Here is an 18,702-nt window from a genome sequence, read left to right as displayed (position 1 = left end):
GTGAAAGTAACCGTTCCACGTGTGTGGAGTATCAAGTCTGATGATGCTGTGCTGCCGGTGATCATGGATCATCCACGAACCTCAGGCACTGAGGGGCGAGGGGGCGACGAAGGACCATATTCTACTAAGCCTAATTAGGCTAGCGTGTCATAAATCAATTAAAGTCATGTGATCAGTCAATACAAAGTAGAATCCCCATCAGATCAGCCATTCATGTAACAATAGACAATCAATCAAAGAAATCAATTGAACCAAATTGTCCATTTGTATTTGAATCAAACTTTCTATTGTCAATATCCAATCAATACAACTTTATGTTGTATGTTCGAATCCAGCTCTACAGCTTTCAATTACATAAGCAGGTTGAATACTTTTTCCTCTCACTTCCACTTCCATCCTTATCGCGATTCTCGTGACAGTCGATAAACCCTTCGTGCAAAAAAAAAAAAAAGCTGCGCGACGCCCATTTAAGAAATTCCGAGGCTGTGAGGACTCGGCCTCCAACGAGTGCCCCTGTCTACATTCAACCTCTGAAACCTCTTACTTTTTACTTCCACCAAAATGTCGGCGCCCAGATCCGGCGCGCGTCCAATCCCTCCCCGCGGCCCCCGGCCTCCTGTGGGACGACTGGCCAGTCTAAAACCTCCCAACTCGACTCCTATCAATCGTCCAACTGCTATTGGACGTCCTCAACCACCCCGCCCGACAACACACCCCAAAACATCTAATTGTCCAAACCCGGGGTGCCCTGCTCCGCATATTGTCGATGATGGAGGCATGAAGGTCTGTACAGGCTGTGGTACTGTGATCAGTGAGAACAACATTGTTTCTGAAGTTACGTTCGGTGAAGCCTCGTCCGGTGCTGCTGTTGTGCAGGGATCTTTCGTCGGAGAAGATCAGACACACGTACGTAGCTATGGTCCAGGTTTCCAGCGCGGTGGCGCCATGGAGAGTCGGGAAATGACCGAACAAAACGGAAATCGATATATGCTCCAACTTTCACGAGCATTAACTATTCCGGAAAGTGCGACCAAGGCCGCCGGTCAGGTATTTAAGCTTGCCGTCGGTCTAAACTTTATCCAAGGTCGTCGTACAAAGACGGTAGCTGCAGTGTGCTTGTACATTGCGTGCCGTCGTCAAAATGGCAATACTGTCATGCTGATTGATTTCGCGGATGTGTTGATGATCAATGTCTTCAAACTTGGTCGTACATACAAGGCACTTCTCGATGAACTCCGCCTAGGCGGCAATGTCTTTCTCATGAACCCCATCGATCCTGAAAGTCTGATTTATCGTTTCGCTAAGCAGCTGGAATTCGGAACATCTCTCATGGCGGTGGCCGGAGAAGCAGTCAGGATCGTTCAACGAATGAACCGTGATTGGATGACCACCGGTCGACGCCCAGCTGGTCTCTGTGGTGCCGCGCTGATTCTTGCCGCGCGCATGAACAACTTCCGCCGAACTGTACGTGAGGTCGTCTATATTGTCAAAGTGACAGAAACCACTATCAGCCAGCGTTTGAACGAGTTCGGTTCCACCGAGAGTGGTGAATTGACGGTTGATCAATTCCGTTCGGTCCAATTAGAGAACACTCACGATCCCCCGGCCTTCACTCGCGGGCGAGAAGGTCGGAAAAGCCGCGTCAAAAGGGTGCCAGAGACCGCGGCGGAACTCGAAGATGACGACTCTCCAACCGAAAGTGAAGCAGAATCAGTGCAGCCTCCTCGTATAGATGCCGACGGTTTCGCTATTCCCAGTCTCCCTATCGACCCGGCTTTGACTGCAAATAGTCACGGCCGACGTGCATCAGTAATTGCCAAGGCAGTGAATGAAGTCGTTGAAGATATCAAAAACGAGCCGATCCACTCCAAGGGCAAAGGCAAGCGACAACCCACACCAGAACCTTCTGCCGAACAGGTTGCATCTGAGGCGGCACTTGAAGATGAAATGCGGTCTATGCTTGCTCAAGGATCAAATCTGATTGAGAGTGTTGGCTCCGACCAACCGCCACGGCCCACCGTTTCCGACAGCACTGAAATTGATGCTGCCGAGTTTGAAGATGACCCCGAAGTCGCCAATTGTCTGCTCTTACCTGCTGAAGTCGAGATCAAGGAGTCGATTTGGGTGACAGAAAATAAGGAGTACCTCCGCATTCAACAAGCAAAAGCCCTAAAGCGGGCCCTGGAAGAGTCAACCGGAGGAGGCACCCCTCGCAAACCACGCAAGCGTCGCCGTGGCCGCCTTGGAGATGTCACTTATCTGGAGGGTGAGGGGGAAGATGGCCGCAGCTCCCGTGCCTCAACACCGGCTGAGGCGACACGTCGCATGCTGGAGCGCCGAGGTTACAGTAAAAAGATTAACTACTCTCTCTTGGACACCTTGTACGGCGGCGAAGGAGGAGACGCAAAGGACGCAAAGTCCCGAAGCATGAGTCGCAGCCAAAGTCGCAGCCAAAGCGTCATCTCACGTCGCAGCGCCAGCATCGAGCCAGAAGCAGCCTCACGATCCCAACGTGCAACCCCGTCAGATGCCAAGTTCGATGCCAAGGTCGATGCCAAGTTCATCCGTCCTAGTTCTGCCGTTCCACTCCCTACCCCACCGTCCACTCAGGACGCAAAGCCAGTCATGGCCAACGATGGCCCCTTGGATAAGGTCGACGCAGAGCCTGAGGACGAGGAGGATGAGGACGATTATGATGACGATGAGAAGGATGATGGCGTCGATGACGCATTTGCGGGCAATTACGAAAGTGACTATGATTATGGTGACGATGATGACTGAGGGTTCTGACCTCGGAAGTATTGTTGGGCATCTGTCATGTCCATTCGGTTGGAGTTACTGGGATACGATTGTCATCCTCTTGCTATATTTGATCTTCTGTTTTGCGGCCTTCGAGATGATACCATGTCTTTCACCCACACGAGCGTTGGGGTTTCCGAATTGAATTATCATATTAATATTCTAAGGATTGCAATTGTACCTTGCCCGGTTGCATCTATATACTCTAGGCAAAGCACTCACTAGAATTGGGTAGCATGAAGCCCTTTAGATCATTTTGCAATGATCATTATCATTAGTTATACCACACCTCCATAGAATCATAGCATTAATAAAACATCATTTTCAAACATTGGTGAGACATTAGAGGCAAGGTCACAAAGCAGATAAAAGCATACGTTTCAGCCACGAGAAAACGATACATCGTACACAAAGGCAAGCGTAATAAAGTCGGCATAGCTGACGGTAATCCTTTGAGGGAATGTAAGTCACCTCGCCAGACCTCCAACGACTAATCCAGTAATCGCAAATATCAAGTATCTTACCGCGTGTTGTACCCCAGCCATGAATAACACGAGCCCTAATGTTGAACACACGGATCATCTCCAAAGGAACATGTGATAGTTCATTTCCTCTCCCGCAGTCAACTCCCCATTGAACAGAGTAGCGATCGAGAAATACTGTCTTCCACCGGTCAGCAGTCTCCGGGTCATCCCCTTCTTTGGCATTAATAGCCCGGATATCGGTGCGAATGTCTCCTTCGTAGGTGGTTGTTCCATTAGACCCATGTTCCGTCGTCGAGGATGGAACTCTAGACCATGCATTCAAGACGGCTTCGCGTTGAATGCAGGCTTCATCTCGCGTACTCCGTTGCTTTCGGAATAGGCTTTCGACAACATCTTCGATGTCTTCTACTCTTTGGATAAGGCAGAGATAGAGCTCATCTCGCTCGCTCGATCTTTCTTGCCTTAGGCTGCTAACTTCTTTCTCGAGTTCTTCGAGTCCTTTTAGGATGTTCGGCTCGTTCTGTGTTTTTATCTCACGTTCCTCCTCGAGATCTTCAAGCCATTTGGCAATGTCGAGCTGACTCGATTTGTCCATCTCATGTCTGTCCTCCAGCTCTTTAAGTCTTTTGAAAATGTTAAGTTCATTCCATTTGTCCGCCTCGCGGCTGTCCTTGAGCTCGTTCGATCTTCCCATCCTGATTTTATCCTCTTGCTCCTGGGCATCAACCCAAGTAAAAGGCTCTGTCTCCATGGTGGGTTCTGGTGCTCTCGTTTTAGGGGTTCGTTACTGATGTTGGGGATGTGTAAAAGGACAGAAGAGATCCAACCTTGGAAGGTTGTATGAGCAGATATTAGTAAAAAATGGAGATAAGAAAGCTTATAAGATAGCTTATATTTATATGTGTATAGATATCTCTGAGATATAAATATCCTCCATGTCTACCTAGGTAGTTGACATTGTGTTGCATTCATACTTTGATGGTAACCATAGTTATAGAGAGTCCCATCAACTCTGGCACTTGACTACTTATAGTACAACAGGATTTGACTCTTTGAGACGTTCTAGCTCGATGATTACCGAACGTTTGTTGACTAGAATAGTACACTGGGGCTACTGTTATCTCTTTGTGAACTACAACACTCCCTTGGATATCACAATAGAGCCACCAGGTATACACCCGCGCATAGACTTAATAAACCCAACTTGTGACCTACTCGGCCATATCTTCTATGTGTCTGCAATGCTCTTATATCGAAAGTATCTGAAGAAACTCCAAAATATATGTCAAACTTAAAAACATGCCTTTTGGGGCACTTTTCTCAAAGTAACGAGACAAAATGCTTTCAAAGCTCAGTCAAAAGCTACATTAACCCAAACCCCGAAATGATTTTAAACTTTTTGATATAATGAGATAAGATAGTTGTAGATAAATAACGTTCGTCAAAAGCATGTGGCGAATACTTGAAGAACTCCCAGATTACGACGCCGGCCATTTCCCATAAAAGAAAGCAAACCAAGCCACCCAAAACCCACCAAACCCTCCACTGGGCGAGAAACGAATTGGCCCAGACTGGGTCAGTCAGGCGCGTGAGTCTCATAACTAAATAAGCAATAGTAAAAAGAAAGATTGAAAAAAAAAGGAAGAAACATATGGTAGAACAGTCGGAAAAAGGTCCGAGATCGATCGAGCGGATTGGTTGGACGTCGAGTCATCATGGCGGGTCGGATCGAACGAGATCGAAGGGAATTGGATGCGTTTTTGGAAGAAGTTACGAGTCGATCTCCATTCCCATTTCCACGCCTCCACTCAGTTCCTCGCGGCTTGATGCTTGAGGGTTGCTGGACAGGGCTTGCTGGAGAAGTGGCACGCCAGTGTCCATGGGGTTGAAGGAGATGGGTTGTGCGTTAGGTCGGTCGGTAGCTCCGAGGGGAGCAGGGCCCTCGAATATGATGGGGGAGCTACGAAGATTTTGGAGACATGCTTCCCACGAGGAGGCCACGAGCTGGCCTTGAGTGAGGTCTTCGCTGAAGAGATAAAAGGCAGGCGAGAGTCCAGAAGTTGGAGTGGCAGCCACAAGATAAGCATTCAGAGCGCGGCTTTTCATGAGCATCTGAGAGTCGTGCAGGTGGGCCGAGTATTGATTGTCAATATACTTGGTCCAGCCACGAATAGCAGGAGCCATGTCACCGTCGGTGTTGACACGCTGCCAGCCGATACCTAGGAGACGAGTGGCATCATCTACTAGCGGCTCGGCGGGCGGGGCGGGGCCCGCATTGAGAGTGCGATGCTGATCGTTGGAGCTAGGGTTGTCTAGACGTTGGTGGATTGAGGACAACGCAATATCATCCAGACCTGGTGCGGATGTATCAAGGCGCTGGGACTTGCGGCTTACGTCGACAGTATCGGAAAGCAGCGCATTTGACCGCGAGGAAACGGGTGCAGCGGCAGCCTGTTGCACCTCAGACTCTTGTTCGTACCATGTGCCGGTCTGGCTCTCGGCAGAGATCGCAAGGCCGGTCTGTGGGTTCAAAAGAACCATGCCTTCTCCATATATGGGCTTGACCTTGGGTGTTGGCGCCACATGGTGTCCTAGAGGCGCGCTGGGAACAACGGCCTCTTCAAAAGTGGCCTCATCACGGGACCGTTTGCGGGAGGGCTTGGGAGCCGCAGGGGCAGACGAGAAATCGAAGCTCGAGGGAATAGACTGCACAGAGCTATTGTTGGCAAAGACAGTGCTGGCGTTTACGCTTCCTGGGGAGTCGAGGAAAGACTGGGAGGAGAACTGAGCGAAGGCGTGTTCCCGGGGAGGAGAGAGGACCGTAGCCGGGCCGTCCGAGAGACGATTAAGAACCATCGGGGACATTATTGTTCGAAATTGTCTTGGATTTAAAACAAGGGGAACTGTTCTGTTAGATTAGGTGAGTAGGACACAAAGCTTTAACCACCTATGAAGAGACAGAAGTAAGAGCGAGAGGTAAAGGGTGGAAGATGTCTCGGCAAAAGAATATAAAGAATATATATAGGAAGAGAGAGAAAGGTGGTACTAAAGAAAAGAGAAAGAATTGGGAGGAGAAAAATGAGAAAAATGGGGGGAAAGAACAAAAGTAGAGCGAAGTAAGAGGAAGGGTAAGAGCGTGAGACAGGAAAGAACGATCTGAAGAAGTGGATGAATCGATGAGCGAAATGCGGAGGTACCGAGTCAAACGGTAATATACCACCAAAAAGTGGCTATCCGATCGACCATAACAGTATTGATACATGCGCTATTAACGGGTACCATTGGCTCATGCAGCCAAGACATCTCAGGTGGAGTCCAAGTTGGATGGGTCCAGCCCAGCCACAATTGGCCTATGAGGTGAGCGGAGATGTGGCCCGGGAGAATTACATCACGTGAAATCCACAGATCACGTGTAAAGAGAGAAGATCACGTATGTGAGATGAGGTCATATCAGTTTCAAGTCTACTGGGATACTATAGAGACACGAATGGTGAAAGGAAAAAAAAAACCATGGAGACCACAGAACAAGTCCAAAGCAGACCGACACCAGAGCTCCTGCAAGTCTAATATCAATCAGTCGTAGAAAAAAAAAAAAAAAAGTACACCGCCAGCAACAACATTTTCCATGTCACTGTATACATCACAGAAATGTGGCTGGAAAAAAAAAGATTGGTAATAAAACAGCCAAAAATGAGGCCCCTAGTTTTCCATTGCATCGTAAGGGCCCATAAAGACAAAGCATGAGGGATAGTCTCTATGTTACCGAGAGACGAAAAGGAACGGATGCCTCCACATGCTTGCACTTATCCACTTGTGCTCTCATTCCGGCCCACTGAAGCGGAGAATGGTTACGGAGTACTGTGGCATTGAACACCGGGCCGAAATTTCTGTGTTCCAATTTATAGGAAACGAAAGGCGTAAGGGTCTGACAAGTGCATTTAAGCATTGCCAGCAGTGGCACCACCAAGGTAGCCCTTGACACGATCAACAGAGTCATTGGCGTAACTGGGAGCCATAGAGCCAACAAAGAGGAAGAACATAAGAGCGGCAGCACCGAAAACGACAAATTTGCGCTGCGCAGGGCGGTTGTTGCCATACTCAGCCCAGGCGCGGCCGGCGGAGGAAGTGTACTCGCGCATCTTGTCGCCGCCAAGCTTGTACCAGACAAGACCCATCAGAGCAATGGAGTAGCCGAAAAACTGGAGGCCAGTGACGGGAGTCTGCCAGAGGAACATGGAAGCAGCGACCAACAGGATATCCTTCAGGACGCCACACAGAGTCATGACTAGGGAAGAGGTCTTGCCGATCTGTAGAGTGTGTTAATAATGATTCCCTTGGGATTGAGATCCGGAATTCTAAAGTATTACTTACCAGGAAAACGACCGAGACGTTGAGGAGGAAAGCCACAACGGCATTGAGAACCAGAAGCCAGATACCAACTGAGTAGACATGGTCCATGGTGACGTGGGGGAATTCCAAGAACAGAGCGACCACACCGTTCATGACAGCACAGATGGGAGCGAAGTAGTACAGAGAAACCATGGGGTCCATCTTGAAGTCGGCGGAGCTGAGCAGACCTTGCACCATGACCAGACGAGTGGCCTCGAAAATGATACCACCGATCTGGAACAGGAAACCGACCATGTTGAACTTGATCTCACCGAAGGAGGCAATCACCACACCAACCACAATGATGGAGACGTTGGCCAGAACCTTCATGTTGGCCGGAGCCATACCCATACCCCAGGTTGCGAGAAGAACAGCCACGGGAGTGGTGGCCTTGAGCATTTGGATGAAGGCAACGCTGAGGTAGAGGTAGGTCATGTTACCGCAAATCAAGCTCAGACTGAACATTATACCGATAGGGACAATAGCGCGGAGGTAGACACGGCCAGTCATCTTGACCTTCTTACGGCCATCGAGGATAGTAGTGGTGCGAGCGAGGATTTGGGTCATGATAGTAGCGAAGGACAAGTGCCATGTTGTGAGGATGATAGGGAAACCTATCCAAGAGTGTGTTAATGCCAGTTTCCTCGCATTGTATCTCCTGATCTGACTTACGGAAGTTGGCATAGTCGAGGAGGTACTTGTTGAACAGGATAACAGTGGAACTCAAAGTGATCCATGTACTATCAAGATATCAGCAATTCTGTCCGATCTGTCTGTTCCCTTTTGATGCTGCTCACGTCACGTAGACCGCGGGGTGGAATGTAATGCTGGGCTGCTCTGTTTTCTCCGCTGCGGGGTTAACAGTAGGCAGAGACTGTTCCCGGGGAGTCTCGCCAGAGGCGCGGACCTTCTCGCCGTCGCTCATTGTAAAAGTTTGAGATTGATCGGATAAAAAGCGCTTAAATTCAAAAGGTCGTGGCCGGGACAGGCTTCCTTGACTAAATGCGGAGGAAGCCACGGAGAAAGGTGGATAAGGAAGGCGAAATTAGAAGGAAATGATCACTAAAATGCTCCGGAGGTTAACGAGTGTGTGATAGGACCAAAAAGAGAATAGCGATAAATCAAAACGAGCGTGAATGAAGAAATGATGATGAAGGTTGAAGGGATGGAATGGGGTACGTACTTCAGCAGTAATTATTTTTTTTTTTCGGCACCAAACATTTAACTTCAAATTTGGGAAGGATTTGAAGGGGAAATTAAGAGAAGAAAAAGCAGTTGAACGTAAATGAAAATAGACCAGAAGCCAAACACCAAAACAGCATAGGAACAGGAACAGCAGTATGGAGTATGTAAAGAATAGATCCACTCGCCGCAAACAGAAAGTGAGAGGAGAAAGACAGACAGGCTGGATGTTTTAATGCCGGGAAATTTTTTAGTATGTGAATTACCGTTACATATATTACAATCTCTTCCTAAAGGCCACCTGTACTCTTTGCATACCTCTCTCTATTATTTTTGTCCGTTCCCTTACGTAGTGGTTTTCGTTTATATACCAGTTATACCAGTTATACCAGAACCAATACCATTTTGTACTTTACTAGCTCTTAAATCTAATTTGAGAGGCTGGCCAAAACGTCCATGGGTTTGCTCGTGGCGACAGCCTTGGAAGTCTCCCCTTTTTGCCTTAATTCACCAATAACATCAACCTGGTCATGGATCCACCGTCTCTAATCAACACTCTTATCCTTAATTTCAATCATAGTTCAATCTTAAAACACATATATATAAATATCTATCTAGGTATGTCTGATATTGACGAGAGCATCTACCTAGGGCTGGATTATTGGAATGTCCTAATCCAACTGGTTTGAAATAGAAGACCGAAGCAGCGCAGATCCAAATTAATAGTAGGGCATTACGCAAGCAGCTGTTAGCCAAGGCCCACCAGAACCCGCGTTCAGTGACCCTCTGGTCCATCCGGTCCCTTACGGGTGGAGAATGCGGCGATCCGTCCTCTGAAGGCGACGCCTGACCTGACGCAATCAGGGGACCTTCCAGCCCCCCACAAGTACAATGTGCTTGGACCAGTGGTGGTGGGGGGAGGGGGAGAAGACCCCTAAGCTTTGAGTATTAATGGGAGTTGGTGTTTCAAGAGGCTATAGACATTTGGTAGTGTTCTCTTGCCATTCGAGAAGTTTTCTCTCAAGAGGGGGTTGATCAAGGGCAAGATCGGTTGGTTGTGCGAAGAGATCCTCGCTGTATTACTCTCTTGGGAGTGACAATCAGTGGAACCAGATGCCAATGCACTGAAGTTTCGCAAATCCCGTTCTTTCCTTGAGACCGCCAGATGAGATGATCAACCCTGCGGATATAGCTCCGGTGGGATTCAAGGTATTTTCCTTTGGGGTTGCCCTATTAAATTGACTATTTGATGCATGTGATACACATGTACACTATATGTACGATGCACAAGTGGTATATATCGTACAACAACGGCGGTATACATGGGGGGAAGTCGATGTAGATGAAACTTGAATCATGATCTCTAACAAGTAGGAATTAGGCTCATTTGTGCCAAAATCACCTTTGATGGAGGTCCATACAAACTACCGAAACACCATTGCGTACTAATTTAACCATAGCCAACAATATGCCAATGCCTACATCGGTGGCGTTTTTAGCCTGACCACATTGGATCGAGATTCAATGATTGCCCCTATCCATATTGCCCCTTTTTTCCCTGTTTTTCCTTCTTCTAGAATAATGTTCCGAGATTGGGATTGATATGATAACGGGCATTCCAGAGGGGGAGACCTTGAATGTTATCCAATACCCGCTAAGGGAATTCTAATCTCAACTTATCCGCATGCGAAAGGTGAATGCACATTTCATGCACTCGAGGTCCCTGCTTTTGGAGGTATCATGATAAGCTCAAAACCAATAACGGCTTTACGCTTGAATGTGATATGTTAATTTTTGACTAGGATTACGGTGTGATGAGATGAGATTGCCTTACGCGTTCTTTTACTCCATATTCCATACAAAGAACCACGGACTACTTTCTTAAGATTGAGCTCTGAAGCACTGCCTCCCCCTGAGTACATTATTTATTGTTTAATTGTGATTGTAATTGAGCTTGTCAATGTGATAGGAGGACCTACAACATTAGTTTGTTACTCCGTATGTTGTACTCGATAGTTTGAGAACGAAAATAAATAAAATTAAGGAAATTAAGGAAATTAAACCCCCAATAAACCCCAATAAAATCCAATCCCATAAACCAATATCAATACGAATCAGTAAAGCTGAAACAGGCACGTCGTCCCCACCGGATCCGTTTAACCCACAGAACCAGGTGCGTCTAGATACCCTTAGCTTGGCTGGTCACGTTGTCCTCCCACTTCCCCTTCTTCTTTGGTTCCTCCGCTTCCTTGCCCTTTATTATCCCTCCATTCCCCTCTTAATATTCTGCAGATTCCTGCAGCTGTGCTTCTATGCTGAACGTCGCCCGCAAGACATTCAAACGAGTCCCCAGCTTTCAGGACCTCTTACAAGGCAGAATGACCCACCCCGATATGTAAGGACTAGCTCATCTGTTCAGATAACCATCATCTCTAACAATTGGTTTGCAGTTCTGTTGACGTTCTCGTCATTGGTGCTGGCCCAACTGGTTTGGGTGCCGCCAAGCGTTTGAACCAGATCGTAAGTCACATCTGTCCCCAAATGTTTACTGTGTCGGAGAGGGGCACATGTAAACAAAAAAAAAGGGGGAGGGGTATCCCGGAACAAAAAAAAACTAATTGAGTATACAGAATGGCCCCTCATGGATGATTATCGACTCAAACGAGACCCCCGGTGGTTTGGCTTCCACTGATGTTACCCCCGAAGGTTTCGTAAGTTGCGACTTGGTCTCAATTGTGTCCACACCGCTAACTCGATTCACAGCTGTACGATGTCGGCGGTCACGTTATCTTCTCCCACTACAAGTACTTCGATGACTGCATCGACGAGGCCCTCCCTAAGGAGGAGGATTGGTACACCCACGAGCGTATCTCCTACGTTCGCTGCCAGGAGCAATGGGTTCCCTACCCCTTCCAAAACAACATCTCCATGCTGCCCAAGGAGGAGCAGGTGAAGTGCATTGACGGCATGATTGATGCTGCTCTCGAGGCCCGCGTCTCCAACACCAAGCCTAAGGATTTCGATGAGTGGATCGTTCGCATGATGGGTACTGGTATTGCCGACCTCTTCATGAGACCCTACAACTACAAGGTCTGGGCCGTTCCCACCACCAAGGTAAGTTTGACTTCTTCCACCCCGAAACTGAACCAATGCTGATCCATTATGTCTAGATGCAATGCGCTTGGCTCGGTGAGCGTGTCGCTGCCCCCAACGTCAAGGCCGTGACCACCAACGTTATCCTCAACAAGACCGCCGGTAACTGGGGTCCCAACGCTACCTTCCGTTTCCCCGCCCGCGATGGTACTGGTGGTATCTGGATTGCTGTTGCCAACACTATCCCCAAGGAGAACACCCGCTACGGCCCCAACAACAAGGTCGAGAAGGTCAACGCCTACAACAAGACTGTCACCCTCGTGGATGGCACCACCATTGGTTACGGAAAGCTAGTCTCCACCATGGCCGTCGACTACCTCGCCGAGGCTATGAACGACACTGAGCTCATGCCCCTCACCAAGCAGCTCTTCTACTCCACCACCCACGTTATCGGTGTTGGTATCCGTGGCGCCCGTCCCGACCGCATCGGCGACAAGTGCTGGCTGTACTTCCCCGAGGATGACTGCCCATTCTACCGTGCCACCATCTTCTCTAACTACTCCCCCAACAACCAGCCCGAGGCCTCCAAGAAGCTGCCTACCCTTCAGCTCGCTGACGGCTCCAAGCCTAAGAGCACCGAGGCTCAGGACGGTCCCTACTGGTCCGTCATGTTGGAGGTTTCAGAATCTTCCATGAAGGCCGTCAACAACGAGACCCTCCTTGCCGAATCTATCCAGGGTCTCGTCAACACCCAGATGCTCCAGCCCGGTGATGAGATTGTCTCCACCTACCACCGCCGCTTCGACCACGGTTACCCCACCCCCACCCTGGAGCGTGAGGGTGCCCTCACCCAGATTCTCCCCAAGCTCCAGGAGAAGGGTATCTGGTCCCGTGGCCGCTTCGGTAGCTGGCGCTACGAGGTCGGTAACCAGGACCACTCCTTCATGCTCGGTGTCGAGGCTGTTGACAACATTGTCAACGGTGCCGTTGAGTTGACCCTCAACTACCCCGACTTTGTCAACGGTCGCCAGAACACCGAGCGTCGCTTGGTCGATGGTGCCCAGGCTTTCGCCAAGAAGCAGTAGATAATTCCCCCTTATTTCTTTTTAATTTATCCCACCATTCTTGTTAGAAGTGAAGGATTCTTTTTTTTTAACCTCTCCATTTTTTTTTACACAATTGAAACGAGCTCATACCGTCAAGGAAAAACTATACACGTGAGAGCATTTGAAGCGGCATCTGGAAGACGATCGATCTTTGTTGGCGTTTCATCTTGTTACTTAACACCATCCAACCCTCTTCACCCTATCCATCTACCTATTTCCTCCTTCCATTAGCCGTGAGCCGGGACTTGCTTTTGGTGCACTTTATTAGATTGCCTTGATATGTGCGATTGCTCATTTTTTAATCATTCAATTGATCGATGAACCTCTTCCTTTTCCAAAATGTATGTTGTACTCCACGGCTTGCCTTCTCAGAAAGTAATATGAAGCACGTGGCTTGTTTCATGTGAATCGTGCCCCTCGCCCGAAATTCTAAAAATCCGGTCAAGACATTCGAAGGACAACCTTGGAAATATCCAAACCAAGTAGATCTCGCCCTATATGGACAGAGTGTTTCGTGGCATTTCCCCATCCAACCTTGACACTCCACCAATACCATTGGCTCCCTCGAGTTACACTCGCCACAACACAGATCACCAATCAGACAATCACTAACCCACACACACTGCAAGAGCCTCTCTATGCGAACCATGTCCCTCCAAACCCCCCTGGATTACAGACCCCTGGATTCAACATTGATCAATCTACCGGCAAACACCCTCTCGGCGCCATGAACCACACTCGGAAATATTCCGGAACACAAGACATTCAAGGTTATTCTACGCGGTGGCGCAGTGGATCCGCACAGAGAACGCAGGTCAAACGTAAACCAGTCTTATCGAGAATCGAATATGTACAGTCTAAATGGTATGCAAGGCAAGAAAAAGAAAAAAAAAAAAGAAATGTCCGAGTACTCCGTACTCCGTAAGCCATGTAAGCAATGCAGAGTGACGTAGGCTGCGGATTTCAGTTATCCTCACGGTCAGATGTGTTCAATGGCGAAAAAGGCACTGCCGGGGCCGCGTCAGATCTGGAGGCAGCCAGGTTTGCGGTTCTTCTCCACTGAACTATTGATAGATTTGGGTTACCGATATCGTTGTTTCAGATATGTATTGTTTACTGACATTCTAGATCCCTTTTGCATTTTAACGTGAGACATTGTAGTCTGGACCAATGCTTCGAGGGGTTATTTTTAACCTTTCTTTCTTGAGGCATGTTGATCTAGAACCGCTTATGCGTGAGGATGGTTCAATATCTTATATTGGAGGATTGAATATTATTGTATACTTCCATTCCCCGTTTCGTCGATCACGGGGTCTTGGGGCGAGAAACATCATACCATAAATATATAAAATTAGAGTCGACTGGGTCAATGCCTTTGAAAAGCCACTGATATCAATAAAAAAACAGACCCCCGCTGGGATAGCTTATGGTGGGCTCGAAGAGGCCAAACCGCTAGAATAGAATAAAGTCACCAGTTTCAAGCACCCACGATATCTTGATATCGCTCTTAGATGACGATATTGTTGTGAGAGCCACGGTCCTCGGTAACACTATTGACCGCGCTAGCAGGCGAGACTGACCCCTCGGCCAAGACTGCCTCGTAAGACATAGTGGACGCTAGGGTTAGGTCCCGGGGTGGGACGCTTGCGGTGGCCGGGCTTGACGACACACCACACGACAAGAATGAAACCTGCGGCGTCGAAGCTGGCGAGTCAATGGACATGGGTGTATTATATATAGCATCTGTGTGGCTTGGTCGGTGGTTTTCTTCGCGACGATCTCGACCTGTCGGGGGATTGGACTATTAGATGGAGACGAATGTTTCGATTTTGTGAGTATGGCTTACCTGTTTCTTCTTCAAGCGGGGCCTTACCGCTATGGAGTTCAAGTTCCTGCGGTGAAAGAGCAAATTTCACCTTCAGTCGCGGTGGGTCAACAGACCGGTCTACTTGCGAGTGTATTCCAGTGGAAATTTTCAATTGTAACGAGGACTGTTGGGTTGGGATTGGGGATTTGAGGCAGGACTTCGTCACGGTAGTGTGTGGAATTGCGTCTGTAAAAGCATAGCTCCTGTCTTTTGGAGAGATAGGCTCAAAGCACGGAGATCCTTCTTGACTCAGACCTATGGTATCAAGGTCCACATCAGATTCCGAAGAGACACAGGAGCTGGGGGATGGGTTGGTCATTCCATCACAGTTCTCGTCGTCTAGGTGCAGGCGCTCGAATTCGACAGTCAGAGTATGACGGATATAGATCCGCTGGAGGTGAGATTCAACATCATTTTCCTCCAGGGTGATGATGGTTGGGGGCCGTCTGATCATGTTTTTTTCAGGGATGAATTATTCTCAGTTGCACAGAGAGCCCTGGGAGGTCCCGTATATAGAAACATCGTGTCTTAAGAGGTGTTTGGGGAGGAAGTCGCGTATCTTCACAAATTAAGAAACCTCAACCAGGATTATGGGAATATCGAATAATCCTTGGTCTCTATGAAATAGTAAATGCTGTAAATGCTGTAAATCAGTCAGTAAATCACTAAATCACTAAAGCAGTAAAGCAGTAAACCCGAATATAAATAGTGTAAACATGTCCAATCTATCCCGTACACTCGAAACTGGACAAATCAAATATGTCCATTGCATCTCACCACCCCAAAAGGATTAAAATAACCTACATGTCTCTTTCGGTACTCTGAATCTCTCTCTCTCTCTCTCTTTGTAAGTATTCAGGAAATGTCTCTAGAGGAAATATTAATAGTCAAAAGTCAGGCTCAGCCCCTCGACACTAGACCCAATTTCTACGGAGCCTCCTGTTGATCCTTCCCCCCCTCTCTCTCCAACGTCGACTCTCTCTCAACACACATACACCTCTGTTTCCCCCAACTCTTCCTCGGATTATGCATCCGCTGCATTTCCGATAGCCTCTCTTTCGTTGACCTCTCGGCCTTCCTTCCCCTTAAGCCCTCCGGCACATATCCGGTCGCGGCCAAATCACAAAATCTCCGCCATGAACGGGGATCTCAGCCTATCCCAGGCTCTGGGAGGGCTTCGGATAGCCAATCCAGACGATTCGCCCCTTCCAACGGAGGATGCGACCGCTGGGTCAACAGGCTCCAGTCCGTTCGGACGGCCGGCCGGTTCGGTATCAACACAACAAAATCCCGCACCTGACGAACACCCCTCTACCTTTCCTCCTGCACCTATCGAAGTCCCCATGACAGACGATCGTCAGACTTCATTCCCTCGAGCCTCCCCCGAGGTACCAGCACCGTTGCAATCAGGCACATACCAACCGTACTCGACTCCACCCCTCTCAACACCTCCGAACCCCAACCGACCCCTTTCCTCCGTATACTTGAATGGCTCAGCAACGTCGATCCTCCCCCGTGATAACACATATCGAATTCGAACCGATTCCGGGGCTTCATCCCAATCTTCGTCTCAGGCGCGGTTAGACACACGAGGAGGATCGTCGGCATTACATGCCGGTGTTCTGGCGCGCGACAACTCCCACAGCGACCGATCCTACCGGACCACGCAGATCCCGGGCAACGGCCCGGCGGTGATGCGTCAGTCATCTCGAGCACAAGCAAGAAATGGTGGCGCGTCTCAGATGCCGCGAACGTCCTATATGGCAGAAAACGGCCCAATGGCGAGTAGTGAGGATTGGCAAGACCGTGGCGCCGCGGTCTCTGTGAGACAGGAGGTCGACGCCAATGGTCAAACTGTCTCTCGCTATATCAAGAAGGGAGTTCGAGACTTTTCGTTTGGGAATACTCTCGGTGAAGGCTCCTACAGTACGGTCGTGTTTGCAACGGACCGACAGACTTTGAAGGAATACGCTATTAAGATCCTTGACAAACGACACATTATCAAGGAGAGGAAAGTTAAATACGTGAACATTGAGAAGGATACACTCAACCGCCTGACCGACCACCCGGGTATTGTCCGGCTATATTACACCTTCCAGGATGAGCAGTCGCTATATTTCGTGCTAGACTTGTGCAAAGGAGGAGAACTGCTCGGTGTTCTCAAACGGATGACCACATTTGACGAAGAGTGTACAAGATTCTACAGCGCCCAGATCCTTGACACGATAGACTATATGCACAAGCGCGGCGTTATACACCGAGATCTGAAGCCGGAAAATGTGTTACTTGACAGCGGGATGCATGTCAAGATCACTGATTTTGGGACGGCAAAGATTCTCAAGACTCCACGAGCTGATCCCAGTTCGAGTGGCATTCTTCCTCTTGACTCAGCCGAGCTTACACAGGAAGAGCGGGCGAGCTCTTTTGTCGGCACTGCGGAGTATGTCAGCCCCGAGCTGCTGACCGACAAAAATGCATGCAAGGCCAGTGATCTTTGGGCTTTTGGCTGCATTATATACCAGCTCTTGGCCGGTCGGCCACCGTTCAAGGCTGGAAACGAGTATCAGACTTTCCAGAAAATTGTGGCACTCGATTACGAGTTCCCAATTGGATTTCCTACTGTTGCGCGTGATCTTGTCGAACGTCTGCTCGTCCTAGAACCTGCTCGGCGTCTTCAGATCGAGCACATCAAAAATCATGAATTCTTTGAAGGTATCACATGGGGCTCAGATCTATGGCAACAGAAGGCACCCCGCTTGAAGGCCTATGTACCCCCCGCGCGCGACCCCATCAAGCTCAATGACAGTAACAATGGGGAGAGTCAATCTCCAGTTGTCTCCACTGCCCCCATGAGCGCACCAAATGCCAGTTCCCGCCACCTTCCACGAGTGGTAACCGAGCTACCCCCGCCGAGTCAGCTCGATATTGAATGGTCGCCAGTACTAAGCAAAACGAACGAGCGGATTTTGAAATTGGGTAATTTGGTTGTTCTGTCTTCCGCTGCTTCGCACAGCCCGACGTCCAAGAACAGCAGTGGCGAGTTTGAGGCACCCAGGAAATTCTCTCGTTTCTTCTCAGGAACTGCCACAAAGAAACGACAGCGGTTGGTGATGGTCACATCATCCGGGCGGGTCATTCTGGCCGCGTCCGGTGGTAGTGATAAGAAGATCAAGCTTGAGATTCCCCTGCTTGCTCCGGGGACAAGCTACAGAAGTACGACGGATTCCAAAGGAGTTTCATCCTGGATCGTGGACACGGTATGTAGTTCATCATTTTATCTGTCAAAGGGACCCCATCTAACGAAACCCCACAGAGGGAGAAACATTACGTTTTCGAGGATCCCAAGCCATCATCAAGCAACATCGGTGCCACAGCGGTCCAAGTACAAGAATGGCTCGACGCATTAGACAGGTCCCGGGAGATGGCTTCACAGCAACAAAGTGCCGGCTTCCCCGACGATGCATTCCGTGACCTTTCCTCTGGTTTCCCTAGTCCCGCCAATACACTAGACCGCTCCTCTGACATGCAGAGCGATGATAGAGGCCCACCATCATCGAGTCGGAATCACCTAGTGAAACAGCAGACCGGTGACACTGAGTCAACGAAAGGAAGGAAACGATTCAGCAAGCGTCATTCGAAGAATGGTCTTGCTGCGGTGTTCTAGTGACATTGAATACGAACTACGGATCTTGCGATCCATCTATATGTCAGTGCTAAATTGCCTTTTGGAGTTGTTGGTATTAAACCGACTTTCCTATACTACCTACTACCTTACCTCGCA

At 48.9% G+C, this 18,702-nt stretch overlaps 8 protein-coding genes across 8 annotated transcripts; 4 read left to right on the top strand and 4 right to left on the bottom strand.

Annotated features, from left to right (window-relative positions):
- Positions 1-561: 561 nt before the first annotated feature.
- N7516_004299 (transcription factor TFIIIB subunit BRF1) lies at positions 562-2,781 on the top strand (the record flags this gene model as incomplete). The annotated part of the gene is made up of 1 exon (XM_057217019.1): positions 562-2,781. The coding sequence occupies one exon, from the start codon at positions 562-564 to the stop codon at positions 2,779-2,781; it is 2,220 nt and encodes a 739-aa protein (XP_057078902.1).
- A 372-nt stretch (positions 2,782-3,153) lies between these two features.
- Positions 3,154-4,035, bottom strand: N7516_004298 (uncharacterized protein; the record flags this gene model as incomplete). The annotated part of the gene is made up of 1 exon (XM_057217018.1): positions 3,154-4,035. One exon carries the CDS (start codon positions 4,033-4,035, stop codon positions 3,154-3,156), a length of 882 nt encoding a protein of 293 aa, XP_057078901.1.
- Positions 4,036-5,054: 1,019 nt separating this feature from the next.
- Positions 5,055-6,149, bottom strand: N7516_004297 (uncharacterized protein; the record flags this gene model as incomplete). The annotated part of the gene is made up of 1 exon (XM_057217017.1): positions 5,055-6,149. The coding sequence occupies one exon, from the start codon at positions 6,147-6,149 to the stop codon at positions 5,055-5,057; it is 1,095 nt and encodes a 364-aa protein (XP_057078900.1).
- A 1,049-nt stretch (positions 6,150-7,198) lies between these two features.
- glfB (uncharacterized protein) lies at positions 7,199-8,758 on the bottom strand. The gene is made up of 4 exons (XM_057217016.1): positions 8,471-8,758; positions 8,346-8,413; positions 7,656-8,287; positions 7,199-7,591 (listed from the first exon to the last, which is right to left on the bottom strand). The coding sequence occupies exons 1-4, from the start codon at positions 8,596-8,598 to the stop codon at positions 7,223-7,225; spliced, it is 1,197 nt and encodes a 398-aa protein (XP_057078899.1). The 5' UTR covers positions 8,599-8,758; the 3' UTR covers positions 7,199-7,222.
- Positions 8,759-9,475: 717 nt separating this feature from the next.
- On the top strand, positions 9,476-9,705 carry N7516_004295 (uncharacterized protein; the record flags this gene model as incomplete). The annotated part of the gene is given in 2 exon segments (XM_057217015.1): positions 9,476-9,538; positions 9,550-9,705. 2 exon segments carry the CDS (start codon positions 9,476-9,478, stop codon positions 9,703-9,705), a joined length of 219 nt encoding a protein of 72 aa, XP_057078898.1.
- A 1,462-nt stretch (positions 9,706-11,167) lies between these two features.
- Positions 11,168-13,033, top strand: N7516_004294 (protoporphyrinogen/coproporphyrinogen oxidase; the record flags this gene model as incomplete). The annotated part of the gene is made up of 5 exons (XM_057217014.1): positions 11,168-11,250; positions 11,306-11,375; positions 11,486-11,566; positions 11,619-11,969; positions 12,026-13,033. 5 exons carry the CDS (start codon positions 11,168-11,170, stop codon positions 13,031-13,033), a joined length of 1,593 nt encoding a protein of 530 aa, XP_057078897.1.
- Positions 13,034-14,561: 1,528 nt separating this feature from the next.
- Positions 14,562-15,375, bottom strand: N7516_004293 (uncharacterized protein; the record flags this gene model as incomplete). Its single annotated transcript, XM_057217013.1, has 2 exons — positions 14,562-14,839; positions 14,901-15,375. The coding sequence occupies 2 exons, from the start codon at positions 15,373-15,375 to the stop codon at positions 14,562-14,564; spliced, it is 753 nt and encodes a 250-aa protein (XP_057078896.1).
- Positions 15,376-16,057: 682 nt separating this feature from the next.
- On the top strand, positions 16,058-18,585 carry N7516_004292 (PDPK1 family serine/threonine-protein kinase; the record flags this gene model as incomplete). Its single annotated transcript, XM_057217012.1, has 2 exons — positions 16,058-18,178; positions 18,235-18,585. The coding sequence occupies 2 exons, from the start codon at positions 16,058-16,060 to the stop codon at positions 18,583-18,585; spliced, it is 2,472 nt and encodes an 823-aa protein (XP_057078895.1).
- Between the last annotated feature and the right edge of the window lie 117 nt (positions 18,586-18,702).

Source organism: Penicillium verrucosum (genome assembly GCF_028828655.1).
Source record: "Penicillium verrucosum strain IBT 35672 chromosome Unknown utg000001l_segment0_segment0, whole genome shotgun sequence".
Classification (NCBI taxonomy): Eukaryota; Fungi; Ascomycota; class Eurotiomycetes; order Eurotiales; family Aspergillaceae; genus Penicillium; species Penicillium verrucosum.
Note: the sequence above shows the minus strand (reverse complement) of the source record. Positions and strands in the feature narration are given on the sequence as shown.